We start from the raw sequence: 15289 nt of genomic DNA, 5'->3' as shown, positions 1-15289 counted from the left end.
CTGCATGTCGCACTAAGAGAGGATATCATCCTTTGTAGTGTTTTGAAAAAGTTTCTTGCGAAAACTTGAGAGGCGTACTTTCCTTTCTTGAGGACTTAATCTTGGATTTAAGGATTTCCTGTTGCCACGGATGTGTGTTTGGATACTTGAATTTCTTGCGTAAGTCATCTTCGACGGGTAATTGTAAATTAACTTATAAACACAAGGGCACTTTTCTTATCCCATAGGTAGCATGTTTCTTACTTCCAGCGAAGAGACTTCTCAAGCGTACGTGGAATCTGAAGTTTGATGCGGTGTGCAAAAGACTGGTCGAATAATCCGGCAAAAATATAGGGAGAGGGGTCGCCCCACCTATATCTGTAGTTGTCCGTGCGTTGGCTTGAGTAGATTTAGGACTACCACAAAAAAACAAAATCATAGTGGTGGATTGGAATTTTAATAATGATAAACTGTCGTAAGTGCAGCCGAGGAAAAGGGTTATTTGTTTACTATAATAGAGGCACGTACTTTTTAATTTTTTGCTTATGAATTATTTTACAGTTCAACAATTTAGCTAATGCTACCTACAAACACGTCATACTACTTTGTAGTTGTTCTATGTAGCACATTTCGAGATCTGAAACTTCATGTTTAGCTACATTTTCTTACGTTTTCTGGTTTAGTGGTTACTTGTGCGATGTTTCTATCGTGTCTTGGTGATAGACATCTGAAATTAGCGAAGACAAATCAGAAAATGGCCATTGACAACATTAACAGTTAAATTCTAAATTAGAACGAACGCTTGTTTTCTCTCTAGAGGATAAGAGACAAACTAAATGTCAGCGGAAATACTTACTTGACAGCAATGCTGAACATAAAATGGAATCGCTCTCACGAGGGAAATTTAGGAAGACTATTGTATCTTATGCATGTTATATAGACAAGACAGTTCTTTGTTATAAGGATAATAAAGTCTGTGTGCTTTTACATTACAGTGTACATTAGTTTTAACTGGGATTTAAGCAATCTGCTACATCGTGGCTTTGCTAATCAGAAAGATCAATACAGTCTGACTAATGTAACTTATTTTTGACATTACACTTAGACTAGGATTCCGTCATCTCAATGGTAACACAAGCTCTGTTCAGAAACGCTGTGAAGTGAAGATGCTCAGTAACGTTAATGTATGTGCTTCCTATCCAACCGATGCCGAATAGCTGTCTATCTAAACTTCATGCGACGTATTGTGTTTCCCCTTTAGTACGAGTATTTCATTCGCTTACATTCCCCTTATCTTAATGCTTATCATCAAATATTGTCAATAACGCCGCTCAAATAATCACTAAACCAGAACAATAAACTGATTTCTACGTACAGAGATGAGACATTACGTGTTTTCAACGAGCCGCATGAAATTGATGCGATAAATTGAGACTGAGTATAGCGCAAAATTTGTTTTGTGCACTGTGTGACGTAACAACAGCAGAAAGTAGATAAACTTTTACTTTCAAAAACTATAGAGTAATGTTTTGCGCTGCAGTTTCTTCGAATGATACAAAGTAAGTTTAATACAAATTTCATGGTTGTGATGCGTGTATGAAATACTTTATCAGTATTTATGCTAAATAAATTAATATAAAAGTTTTGGGAAAGCTTAATGAAATTTCCTTTCCGCTGCCGAGGTCGCTGTCGCAGAAGTTAGGGTACTGGTCTCATATGCGGGAGGAACGGGGTCCGGATCCACGTCATGTCACCCAGATTTAAGCTATCCGTGGTTTCGGTATCTTTTAAGGAGAATGGCGGGATAGTTGCTTTGAAACTGCGCGGCAGGTTTTCTTCCTTTTACTGTGAGAGCCAAACTTATGATCCATCTCTAATGTCCTCGTCGTAGACGAGGCGTTAAAACATGATCTCTCCTTTTCGTTTCTTTCTGCTAGGTGTACTCTACTACAAACAAAAACCACCAATGGCTCCACATTACACTGTGCATCAGAATTAAATAAAGGTTTCTTTCGAAACCCGGTAATTGTTTCCCATTACGAAGCATAAGTTTTAAATTCGGCTCAAAGGTGCCTACAAACTACCTCTGTAATGGTTGCCCTGCGACGTCACCCATGGGCTCGACAACGCTTCAACGCGAAAAATAGGTCGCAGCTCAGAATTTCATCTGAAGTATAAGGTAGGATGTTTTTGTCACCAAATTGCACCACAACTGTACGCACCACCACCGTGGACATTTCAAATGGTGGGAAGGCATCGCATTCCCTCTTACCCACATTTCACTCCCTCCTTTGAACGTTTCTGCGACGGAGGTCATAACGGTGACACCAGCCTCGAAATCACACGGTTTGCTTAAGTGTGGTCGAGGAAAACATTTAAGACATAAAGCATAAAGCGTGTCAATGAAACCACCCCTTCCCTTGGGGTGTTGACTGCTGCACGGATGGCCGGTGTGGCCGAGAGGTTCTAGGCGATTCAGTCTGGAACAGCGCGACCGCTGCGGTCGCAGGTTCGAATCCTGCCTCGGGCATGGATGTGTGTGATGTTCTTAGGTTAGTTAGGTTTAAGTAGTTCTAAGTTCTAGGGGATTGATGACCTCAGACGTTAAGTCCCACAGCTCTAAGGGCCATTTGAACCATTTGAACTGCTGCACAATTCGCGATCGAAAACGACAGTACTCTGCGATGGGTAGCAGAACGACGTCCTGTTTACAACATTTGAAGCTGCTGACTTCCCTGGACTTTCATCCCCTCTCTAAGGACATTATGGAGCTGTATCCCCATTGAATGTGATCGTGCTCTTTTGGAGCGCAGCGCGACAACAATTTTGGCTCTCGTATACAGCATGGATCCAACAGGGACCGTTCAAAACCATTCGAGAAATTTGAACGTGATCTGAAGCAGCAAAGGGTTTTACGATTTTTTAGCCCTCCTATCTCACACCCTCCTGTAGCGTTATCACGGAGGGGTGCAACATTACCACATGCTTGAATACAGCGGCAAACGGTCCCTCTAAGAACCACCAGTTTGGCAGTACCCTCGGTGGCAAACGGTCACATCTACTGAAAATTTTAATAATCTACCTTTACAGAGAAGACCTGCGAAATAGTCCTATACGCCTGCAGGCAGACAACTGGCATCGAAGAGGTGACAAGTGGTTTCATTGACGACATTTATGTGGGCGATGGCGTTTCTGAAATCTTTTCTTCGGCCACCCATAACAGCATCGCGTGATTTCAATGCTGGTGTTACCTTCCTAACCTCCATCGCAGAGGCGTCAAAAGAAGGGGTGAAATGTGCATAATAAGGGGTTCAACGACCTTCCCATTGAGTGAGACGTCCACAATGGTGTTGGGCAGAATTGTGGTGAAATTTGGTGCCAATGTGACATGATTAACCCGCATTAAACGTCACATTAACTTCTGAACTGCGGCCTTTTTTCTGATATGTCGACACATTGCTGTTTGAAGCGTCGAGCCCGAGGGTGACGTAGCAGGGCTCCACGCTTTTGCACTAGTTCAGAGGAAGGTTGTAGACACTTTTGAGACAAATTTCAAAGCTCGGCGTCGCAATGGAAGGCAATTACGTGGTTTAGAAGAAGTGATCCTTTAATCCTGTTGTGCGGTGTAAATTCTGCAAATTTAGAAAAAGTGTGAAAAACATTTCTGTAGCTGTGTGTAACTGCTCGATGAAAGTAACTGAGTGTCATACACGTCTGTGACTGTAAAGATTGTTTAATCGTCAAACCCGAAAAAGGCAGAATGAATCACGTTGTACCACAGTTTGCCTCGTGATGACTGGGTGTTGTGTGATGTCCTTAGGTTAGTTAGGTTTAAGTAGTTCTAAGTTCTAGGGGACTGATGACCATAGATGTTAAGTCCCATAGTGCTCAGAGCCATTTGAACCATTTGTACCACAGTCCTGGATAAGATCACTGGTCAAAACAGTCAGGAGACTTTTGAAGAAATTCTGGTACTACCTGTTATTCGGGCAGCTTGAAGTATATCTGCTCATTATTAGCCGCGAGGGTAGCCGCGGGCGCCTTGCCACGGTTCGCACGGCTCCCCCCATGGGAGGTTCGAGTCCTCCCTCGGGCTTTGGTGTGTGTGTGTGTTGTTCTTAGCGTAAGTTATTTTAAATTAGATTAAGTAGTGTGTAGGCCTAGGGACCGGTGACCTCAGCAGTTTGGTCCCGTAATAACTTACAATAAATTTCCAAAATTTTTTGCTCATTATTACTGCAGTCATAGATAAGTCATTCTGGTCACCTGGACAAGTGACTGGCGAGTCCTGGACCTCTATGAATAATCGATGCGAGCCGCTAATATTTACTCAATACTAATAGTGTAGTTTTTCGCTATAAGAAGTATAGCGACCAAGTGGTAGAATAGGGATTGAGTAATCAGCTGGAAAGTAGTAAATACAGTTGTTGAGTTGCAAAGCGTAATTTCACGACTTTCCACTCTTTTTCAGACAACTGGGGGGTATTAGAGGAAAATAAGTGTGAAGTTATCCAAAAAGACTACAGTCGAAGATCACTGTTACACCTTTCTCATAGTCTGTTGAAGCGGACGGCAGCTGCAAAGCAAATACATCGGGTCATCGTCAATGGGCCGCAAAGCACGAAGTCATCTGTTATGAGCCCGTTAACGACGCGACAAAATCATTTCGGAAAATATTCGACGTAATAACGTTTTAGGTAAGTGCACACCAAACGCAGTCATGTTTTGTTCACATACTTGTCACTACTTGCTGTTAACACTAACAGCCTATGCTCTTATACAGCGTTATTGATAAGTACCTCATAGGTTTCAGAAGATCACTGCGTGAAATCTGCAAGACATACTGAAAACAGAACGTATCAGAGGACACAGCATCTCTCGATGTTCGTAACTCACATTACAGATGATCAATATGGGCGCCGTTCGTGATGCGGCAAACGTTAACAGAAGGGCGTGGCAGCAGAGTTCTTTGGAAATCTGTTAATTAGGTTACCTATCTGCCGGCGCAAACTGAGTCGATCCGACAGTAGGGAGAGGATGATATGTCTACGGCCCTACATGGTCTGACATGCCTGCCTCTTAGGGCAACCGCACGATGGCGCGTATTACTGATGGAAACTTGCAGAGCTGTGCTATTCACTGACGTATGTAATTTTTCTGTATGTCTTGTTGTTCTTGTGCTGTTGACGTCTGAAAGCCTGGAGGTACGTATGGAGAACCCTGTACTTGAAGAGGCTGTGAACATCGAAATATCGTGGAAACGAATTGATGTTGCGGACAAAAATTGGCATCATTTAACTACCGATCTCCTTATCATCCGAAACGGCTTTATGACAGTTCAGTGGTCTAGATCTTCCGGCCTTCGTTTGCTGATGCCACTGACTCTTTTTCGTTTTGATAAGCGACATACCCCAATTCCAGGGGACTCGTTTGGTAGACACTATGATACAAGGGGAGAATGAACTCTAATGCTGTTGTCAGTGTGCTCCCCGAACCCGTACTTGTCTGGGACTCTTATTGTAGCTAAGAAAGATACCTTCCTAAACTGTTCCACATTTCGAGTTCGCTCTTCTCAAGGAGTGGAAAATTGCTCTTCGGGAACTTATTAATAATTTCATTGGATCTGTTCTACGCAAATCGAATTCAATGTTGGCCTTTTGGTGTGATACTCCGCATTAAAGTGAGAATAACTACAGTTGATTTGGCTCATCACGAGTTATTTTAATGGTGAATAAATGTTTCTCTCTTGTCTTGAGATATATAAATTTGAACTTCAGAACACATTCATCAGTGCAGTATACAGGGTGTTTCAAAAAGATTAGTCCGATTTTACAAGACTATACATTCTGCACGAAAGAAGATAAAAATTTAGGGTAAATTTCAATTTACGCATAGGACTACTAAGTTTGCACTTTCAAAAGAACCATACGATGTTACAGGTTGCATACTTTACATACGTGCACGTGCAACCTTGGAGTATTTTGCACAGTTACGTTTAGAATCAAAGTTTTAATTTAACTTCCACAAATATTAAACGTGCTCTCTACTGGACACATTACAAACATCCGGAGGATGGTCAAACGATTCCCATACTTTTGGGAGCTTGTCTGGAAATACTGCATTCACAGCTGGTGCTGTGCAACAATCTAAGATGTTGGAAGACACATATACGGAGTATGTACAAACTCCCAAAGCAAAAAAAAGAAGCCACATACTGTGATGCCAGGCGAGATCAGTACACCCTTTAGGCTGTACGAGATGCAGTGCTGTACTCTCTACGAAAATTACACCGCACGGTTGTAGCTGAATTGCACCTGTTGGAACAGAGCCTTTAAAAGCCCTTTGTTGCTGCGTTTTACACCGCACAGTTGTAGCGGAATTGCACCTGTTGAAACAGAGACCGTAAAACGCCTTTTGTTGCTGCGTTAACGTCGTCTCGACACGACACACGTTGGTTAATGAACGAGCGAGCGAACAAGTTGCACCAGGATGATCCCTGCTGGCAGTCACGTCAACCTGCAACTTATAATAGGCTCAACAGTTGCGTAATTTGAAATTCATCCCAAATTTCTATTTTCATTGACGTAGAAGATACAGTCGAATTAACTCGCATGCATCTTTTTCAAACACCCTGTACTCATCTGATTATATCATACTCACAAGGGAACTGCTCCTACTCGCCATCACCGATTTCGTGCAAATTTATGGCATGTTCACGGCTTGACCAGAAATGAAAGTGACAGAAGAGGTAACTCCATGTGGAAAACCGTTTAGGGAAAAGAAAAAAACAAGTAGCACTTCTGGCGTAGATTGGACGAGGTATGAGCCATTTATGTTAGCGTGGTTCCTAGGCAATGGTTGGTGCAGCGGAAAGAGTACAGAACGTTAATCCGAGGATCGTGGGGCCGATTTCATTCGCGGACACTTTTTTATTTTCAGTTTTTCCATTACTTAGGTTGCAAATTAACCGAAAAGATATATTTTATTTATTGGCTTGGTTCAAATGGCTCTGAGCACTATGGGGCTTAACTTCGGAGGTCATCAGTCCCCTAGAACTTAGAACTACTTAAACCTAACTAACCTAAGAACACCACACACATCCATGCCCGAGGCAGGATTCGAACCTGCGACCGTAGCGGTCGCGCGGTTCCAGACTGTAGCGCCTAGAACCGCTCGGCCACTCTGGCCGGCTTTTATTTATTAATATTTTGTTAAAAGGCGTGAAAAGGAAAGGTAGACGAAAATTTGGGATAGCAAATAAATTTCCAAGAGTTGCAGCATCCACAAGGAATCCGCAAATAATTTCCAGGAAAGAATTGAAAGGCGTGCACGACAACTACGTATATAAAAGTAGCTGTTTTTATTATTTTACGTTTGATGATTAAAACGTTCTGGCATTACACTCATGGTAAACATGGGGAGCAGTAATTTTCTTTGCGTATTGCACACGTTATAAAGGCCATATTTTTAGAATTACAGTGTTGCTTTAATGTCCCTACAGAAAAACAAGCTTGGTTTACATTCATAAAACGTTTTCTCTCATCGGACACTGCAGCAAACCATGATTAATGCTGTTCCAAGGTCAAGCTGAAACAAATGGAATACGAACTTCTGTACGCTTTAATTACGATATCTCCTTGGAAAGTTACTTGCAAAGTTCTCGTGGACGTTATAAGTACAGTCCTTTCTTGGAAATTTATTTGCTATCCCATTTTTCCTTTGCCTTTCCTTTTCATGCCTTTTATGAAAATAATAATAAATTCAATATACTGAGTAGTAGTTCTGTTTATTTGCAGTGCAAATAACGCAAAAACTGAAAATAAAAAAGTATTTTCACAGGTACTCGATTCCACGACCCTCGAATTACTGTTCCGCACTGTTTCCGCTGCGCCAGCTGCTGCCTGGAACATAAATGGCTGGTGGCTCACCCGACCAGTGCCAAAAAGGATATTTTTTGTAAACGCTTGGCCATCTGAAGCTCTCTTTTGTGTCGCTTTCATTCCCGACCAAGCCCTGCAAACGCCATAAAATTTGGACGAAATTGGTGATGACGAGTAGACGCGGTCCCCTTCTCAGTTAAGTGTCGCTTTACACAACTGCTCTGTTGACCCGGTGGCAAAAATGTCCACAAGTGAGACAACGCCGCAGTGTTAGGTGCCATCAGTGAAAGGAGGATAGACTAGCGTTAGCGTCTCGCCGATGACGAGATCATTACAGACGGAGGACAAGCTCGGACTGAGGAAGGATTGGAAGAGGATTTGGAACCTTCCTTTTCGAAGGAAATATTCCATCATCTGTCTTAGAGAACGTCGGAAAACCATGGAAATCTTAAGTCTGGATGGCCGGATGGGAACTGAACTGATATTTTCATGGACACTTGTACGGTTTGCTAACCACTGCTCCACCCCGTTTGGAAGGTCCCATAAACACACTCCGCCGTAAACCATATCGAACCGTTCGACAAATAACAACCTCTGTATTTCTACTATTGCTGCGATTTGACTCAGGATAAGTGGTATTCATTAAATGTACAACGTATCCGACGATATATTAATGGAAAGGGAGATGAGGGTTTAGTGCCCCGTCTACGACGATGTGATCAGAGATGGAGTACAAGCTCGGACTGGACAAGAGTGGGACGTAGGAGCGCTATGATCTAACGTCCTGTCAGTGACCAGACAATTCAAGACGCAGCAAGATTTCGAATGGAAAATAATGGGAAAGAATATCAGGCGTACCGCTTTTGAAGAAAAAATCCCAATATACTCCTTAACTTATTTAAGGAAACCAAGGAGGCCTGCATCTGGATGGCCGCATAAGGACCAGAAGAGAATTTGAACACTGCGCCTCCCGACTGTGACCCAGATATTTTAACCACTTTGTTACCTTTCTGGGTATGAAGGACCAGTTGTTTGAGTACCGTTCCTGGGCAGAGAGCCATACTAAACGTATTCATGAATATCCTTTATACTGCTGAGAGACAAAGGCTCGGTTTTTTCACCCAGGGCGTTGGAGCTCACCTTCTCGAAAATGAAGATCTGATCACTATTTCAGCTTGGTGTGTTTAGATGTTGCAGTTGCACAATTATTGACTTTCCTTCGATGTCTTATTTCAAGAGGGTGGTGCGAAATGTCACGATGAAAAGTAATGAATGGCGTATGTGTGAGAATGTTTGGTAATAATTTCGTCTCAACATTCGAAAAATGTTTGATATCATGCTTCTTGAAGTGTAGGGTCAACATGGCTCGACCAAGTTCACCAGTTCACTATCCACTGGCCGGAACGTATTGGGGAGAGAACTAAGTAACTGTGACACTGGCAACCGCTCTTGCGCATGCCCCAGCAATGACACATTTCACTGGAGAAACAATAGACTTACAGTCTTGAGAAGGACACTTCATATCACGTATGATATTGCAGTGCCTGTGCATGCATGTCCGAAGGAACAGGCACTGCGGCGACAACAGCCGTTATTAAATACATGAAATGTATTCGCATTTGCGAATGTGGACAACCATCAGCTGAGTAATGGAATTACCTCAATGACAATTTTTACCAGACTGGGACTCGAATCCGAATTTCCCGGAGGAGAAGGAGGATTCAAATGGTTCAAATAGCTCTGAGCACTATGGGACTTAACTTCTAAGGTCATCAGTCCCCTAGAACGTAGAACTACTTAAACCTAACTAACCTAAGGACATCACACACATCCATGCCCGAGGCAGGATTCGAATCTGCGACCGTAGCGGTCACACGGTTCCAGACTGTAGCGCCTAGAACCGCACGGCCACCCAGGCCGGCGGAGAAGGAGGAGATTAGTGTTTAACGTCCCGTCGACAACGAGGTCATTAGAGGCGGAGTACAAGCTCGGATTAGGGAGGAAATCGGCCGTGCCCTTTCAAAGGAACCATCCCAGCATTTGCCTGAAACGATTTAGGGAAATCACAGGAAACCTAAATCAGGATGGCCGGAGTAGGGTTTGAACCGTCGTCCTCCCGAATGCGAGTCCAGTGTGCTAACCACTGCGCCACCTCGCTCGGTAGTGAATTTCCCGCTTAGCGCAAGTGGTCGCCTATCGATTCGGCTATACAAGCACGACTCATGGCCAGACACCAACTTCCATATGTCGTCAACCGTGTGGCTATAACCTGCGCTCGTACATTCTGTATACTTATTCCCATACAGGGGAAACATTTTAACTGATAGTCGCTTGTCCGGTGTCAACGATAATGCAGTGCCTTTGTTGTTCAGACGTACGATACGAAGTTCCTTCAGACATGCATGTAGTCGCCGCAGTGCCTGTTCCTTTGGACATGCGTGCCTGTCTCAAGGAACTTTGCATCGTACTTCTGAACAACACATGCACTGCAATATAGTATTTATCCGCCGACACCGGGCAAGTGACTTTCAATTAAAATGTCTCCTCTGTACGGCAATATGCATAACCAATGTACGAGTGGAGGTTGTACACACATGGCTGACGACATATGGAAACTTGGTTCTGACCGTGAGTTGTGCTCGGATAGTCTAATGGTAAGACGATCGCTCACGATAAGCAGGAAAAATGTGTTCGAGTACCGGTCCGGCACAAATTTTCAATGTCGTCTTTCCATTACACAGCTGATGGTTGTTCATATTCGCAAATGCGAATATATTTCGTGTACTTCATATCACAGTCCATCAGTACTGACAGTTTTCGGCTGTTCCGTTATATCTCTTAAAGCGGACGCTGCGATTGTTCCTTCAAGACCATCGCGATGTATTCCTTCTGCTCTCTTCACTGGAACTGAGTCCTCCCATGACCCCCAACATCCTCCCTGCTGAGAGGGATTTCCGCCGTACTGAAGTTAAGAAATAGAAAAGACGAAAGTTCTTTCTAAATGCATTTGCTGTATGTAGCCTCGCACAGAAGTGAAACGTGGAGGAAAACAGTTTAGGAAAGAGAACAATAGAAGCGTTTGAAATGTTTATTCAGCCGGCCGTTGTGGCCGAGCCGTTCTAGGCGCTTCAATCTGGAACCGCGCGACCGCTACGGTCGCAGGTTCTAATCCTGCCTCGGGCATGGATGTGTGTGATGTCCTTAGGTTAGTTAGGTTTAGGTAGTTCTAAGTTCTAAGGGACTTATGACCTCAGATGTTAAGTCCCATAGTGCTCAGAGCCAATGTCGTTATTCAGAATAATGCTGACGTTTGGAGGGCTAGGTCTCATAACTAAATGTAACGGTACTGATTCGAATAAGGGAGAAAAAAATTTGTGGCACAACTTAATGAACACTAGATTACTAAACCCTCGTAAAATTTACGATTGCAGTTGGTATTTCTTCACGGTTCCAGCCAATCTGGACACTTGAGCAACACGTGCTCTTGAGTACATTCATGGCAAACATGGTTGTTAACAATGCCTGAAACATTTATTGCCTGACTCCAACGGTTTGCTGACACTGATGCTCTTGTCGTAAATATTACAAGTGTTTAAAATGATGTGCCTGTTTTCTAATAGTCGCTTAGAATTTATCTTAATGCATCTTAGGTGAACTCTAAAAGATTCACAGTCAGAATAGTGTTAGTTTATATCACAATGGTCGTCTTCAATGCTAATCTCGTCTTTTGCTACTGAAATTAGCACAACATAGGCGGAGCTGAATTTGATTTTGACACTTGGCTCTGAGCACTATGGGACTTAACATCTGAGGTCATCAGTCCGCTAGAACTTAGAACTACTTAAACCTAACTGACCTAAGGACATCACACACATCCTTGCCCGAGGCAGGATTCGAACCTGCGACCGTAGCAGTCGCGCGGTTCCAAACTGAAGCGCTTTTGACACTAACATACGGGATGAATCGCTTGAAGAAGCTGCTAAAGACACAGACAGTGCAGAATTTAATGAAGAGGAATATTTTCTTGAAGAAGATAATGTTATGTGTACAGATGGCAGTGCTGTAGACCCAGACTTTGAAGCAGAAAATGAGCAGTAGGAGGATGAATTCTTGGGTGATCGCGGAAGAAATACCAATCCAGTCTTGCTTGGATTGTAATAATAGTATCTAAAGCAGAAGACTTTCTACACAATATATGTATAAAATACTCTTAGAGCTATAATAATTGTAATAATGTGTAAGTAGTGCAGAAAATAAATAACATTTTGAGCAGTAAAATTCTCATTATAGGGTATGAAAAAGGGCATTTTGTACGTAACATACAGTAAACCGGGACTATTTTCACCGATTTTCAGAGTCAAATGTGATTTTCATGACTATTTTCTAACTTCTGTGATATTTATGCTAGCGAACATAGGGGCTTGTGTCAAAGAATTATGTACTACTTAGTACAATAAATTTTCTAAAATGCAGAAGAAGTAATGGAAAATATTGTAGGTGGTCAACGTTAGCATGGATTTGGGGATACACTGAGCGGCCTGCACTTCACCCAAACCGTCAACTACCATTCCATTTGTTGTCGGTATTCCGAAAACACTTAAACTTCCTCATAATAAAAAATAACGTAGTACGGTACATTAATCAAACAGTATGATCCATCATAAAAATTATAAATTTAATGAAAGGTACTAGGACTGCGAACTACACACAAAGCTCCAAATTTAGTTGAGCATCATACCTTACATTTCATTCATCTTTAACCTAAATCCTCGTTTCAGAACATCTGGTGCAGTTAGAACTAAGGTTACCCATTCTTCATTTACTGAGTCAATATCTGGCACTTGTAGCCAGACAAACTTCATTACTTATTTCCAGAGATATTTGACATTATATGTTATACCTGAATCAGTGCCTGAACCATAACAGCTTGCAATTTGAGCAATATATGAGTGACATTTGTTTTCCTCAGTTGTACGCACACTAATAACTAAAAATTAGCCTTCATCTCTACATCGATGGTTAATGTTCGTATACCCTGGTTCCACAAGGTCATTGGCGTCAACACTGTTTAATAAATTGTGTATCTGTAATCCTGGGTAACAATGACCAGTGGTCATATTAACCCCAAAACAGAGAAATCATTCACATGACCTCAGATATCGTAATATGCTGGCTGACATACATGTGAACAAAAAGCTAATCAGTGGTCTTTTTTGAGAATTTATCGAGTAACGTACATAATATAGTTGAAAATATTGATGGCTTTGTAATTAAATGATATCGGTGGATTTTGCACAATTACATTTTAATACACTTTTTCGTATACAATTATAAGTTGCAACAGTTTCGACAGCTTTTGCGCAAGAAAATCAACACTACAAGATGCCATCGAGCGTATATTGATGGAACTTTACCACCAAACAGTATATACTAAACATCCAACTGAAAGCCACCAGACCCGGCCGAGGTGGCCGAGCGGTTCTAGGCGCTACAGTCTGGAACCGCGCGACCGCTACGGTCGCAGGTTCGAATCCTGCCTCGGGCATTGATGTGTTTGATGTCCTTAGGTTAGTTAGGTTTAAATAGTTCTAAGTTCTAGGGGACTGATGACCTCAGAAGTTAAGTCCCATAGTGCTCAGAGCCATTTTTTTTAAAGCCAGCAGAGTCCTGCAAAACTTTTAGTGGATGAGTGGTCAAAGTAACTACTGAGCTCAAAGCATACCCGGTTTACGGTACCATTTGATATCTAATAATTGCAATTAACTAGTGCATAACCTATAAATTACAACTCCCTTTGAATAAAATTTGGAGAAGTAAAATTTCCTATGGTTTAGTAGCAGTGTAACATTTTCCCTCCTTTAGTGCTCTAGGGTTAAATGTGAAGATCGGTTGATGGAATACGCTGAGGCACCATCAAGGAATCGTCAAATTATTGATGGACGGAAGTGTAGTGGGTTAAAAATGGAGACGGAGAACAAGGTATGACTATAGTAAGTAGGTGCAAATGGATGTAAGATGCAGTAGTTACAAATGGAAAGACTTGCACCGAACAGACTTCCGTGAAGAGCTGCATGATATCAGCCATTGGAATGGACATCATAACATCACCACAAAAAAGGCGCTTTCAACTGACACAGAGCTCGGAGAATTTATTTTGTACTGACGGGGGAATTACTGCAGCCAGCAGCTGAAATATGAGCTTATTCTCGGAAGCGACATTAGAAGTTGACTCTTCCAGTTTTCGCAGTGAAATTTCGTAACGCACATCTTCCCTTTCCTCCAGTGCTTTCGTACGTCACATTGTTCAGCATTTGTACAATAATCTTACCGTCGCCAGAAAAAATAGGTCGCTAACGCGACACCTCTTCTACACATCCGACCACTCTGACGGAACCGAACGAATGCATATTCACGGTACGCGACAGAACGCCGAGCGCCCGATTCGTCGACACCGAACACAGCCGTCGTCTGCCGACAGATAGGAAGAAAGCTGGCACGTTCACCTCAGATTCTTGTCGAAGGGAAAGAGAAGGCAGGAAAGAGAGGCGGAAGCTGCTTCCGGCCTGCGGCTTGACAGAGCGGGAGCGCTGGCAAAAGCGCGCGGCGGTGGTCCGCGACTCACCCGGCTCAGCAAGTAATCCATGACAGGCCGGCGTGTTGACTGACGCCGGGCGCGCCGCTACACTCCGCCGCGTCGCTTATCTGTCGCAGTCACGTGCTGGCCGCGGCTGATTACGGCTCGCGCTAGTGCTGCCGCACAATTAGTCGCGACCCGCAAATGCTCGCTTACCGCTGTGTTTACGCGCAACTCCGACGGTACCTTCACGCGGCCTCGTTTCTGCACTGCTGTCCATTACAACTACAAGACTACGAAATATAGCAAATAACGAAATTTTACTCATTGTATGTATACGCTGAGATGACAAAAGTCACGGGATGCCTCCTAATATCATGTCGGACACCCTTTTGCCCGGCGGAGTGCAGCAACTCGACGTGGCAAGGACTCAGCAAGTCGTTGGAAATCCCCTGCAGAAATATTGAGCCGTACAGCCTCTGTAGTTGTCCATAACTGCGAAAGTCTTGCCGGTGCAGGATTTTGTGCACGAACTGGTTCAAATGGCTCTGAGCACTATGGGACTCAACTGCTGTGGTCATTAGTCCCCTAGAACTTAGAACTACTTAAACCTAACTAACCTAAGGACATCACAAACATCCATGCCCGAGGCAGGATTCGAACCTGCGACCGTAGCAGTCGCACGGTTCCGGACTGCGCGCCTAGAACCGCGAGACCACCGCGGCCGGCTGCACGAACTGATCTCTCCATTATGTCCTACAAATGTTCGATGGGATTCATATCGGGCGATCTTTCTTTCTTTCACTTGCGCCTTGGTCCCGCAATGGCCGCAGGGTCGGCGTGGTCACAGCGGATA

The 15289-nt window shown here is 43.2% G+C and overlaps 1 protein-coding gene across 1 annotated transcript in view; it reads right to left on the bottom strand.

Annotated features, from left to right (window-relative positions):
- Positions 1-14516, bottom strand: part of LOC126248485 (UTP--glucose-1-phosphate uridylyltransferase-like) — a 214282-nt gene extending 199766 nt beyond the window's left edge. Inside the window, exon 1 of the mRNA XM_049949508.1 lies at positions 14482-14516. Within this exon, the coding sequence (XP_049805465.1) occupies positions 14482-14502 (21 nt within the window). The 5' untranslated portion in view covers positions 14503-14516. The remainder of the gene's footprint in view (positions 1-14481) is intronic.
- Between the last annotated feature and the right edge of the window lie 773 nt (positions 14517-15289).

The sequence above is a fragment of the Schistocerca nitens genome, chromosome 3 (genome assembly GCF_023898315.1).
Source record: "Schistocerca nitens isolate TAMUIC-IGC-003100 chromosome 3, iqSchNite1.1, whole genome shotgun sequence".
In the NCBI taxonomy this organism is placed as follows: Eukaryota; Metazoa; Arthropoda; class Insecta; order Orthoptera; family Acrididae; genus Schistocerca; species Schistocerca nitens.
Note: the sequence above shows the minus strand (reverse complement) of the source record. Positions and strands in the feature narration are given on the sequence as shown.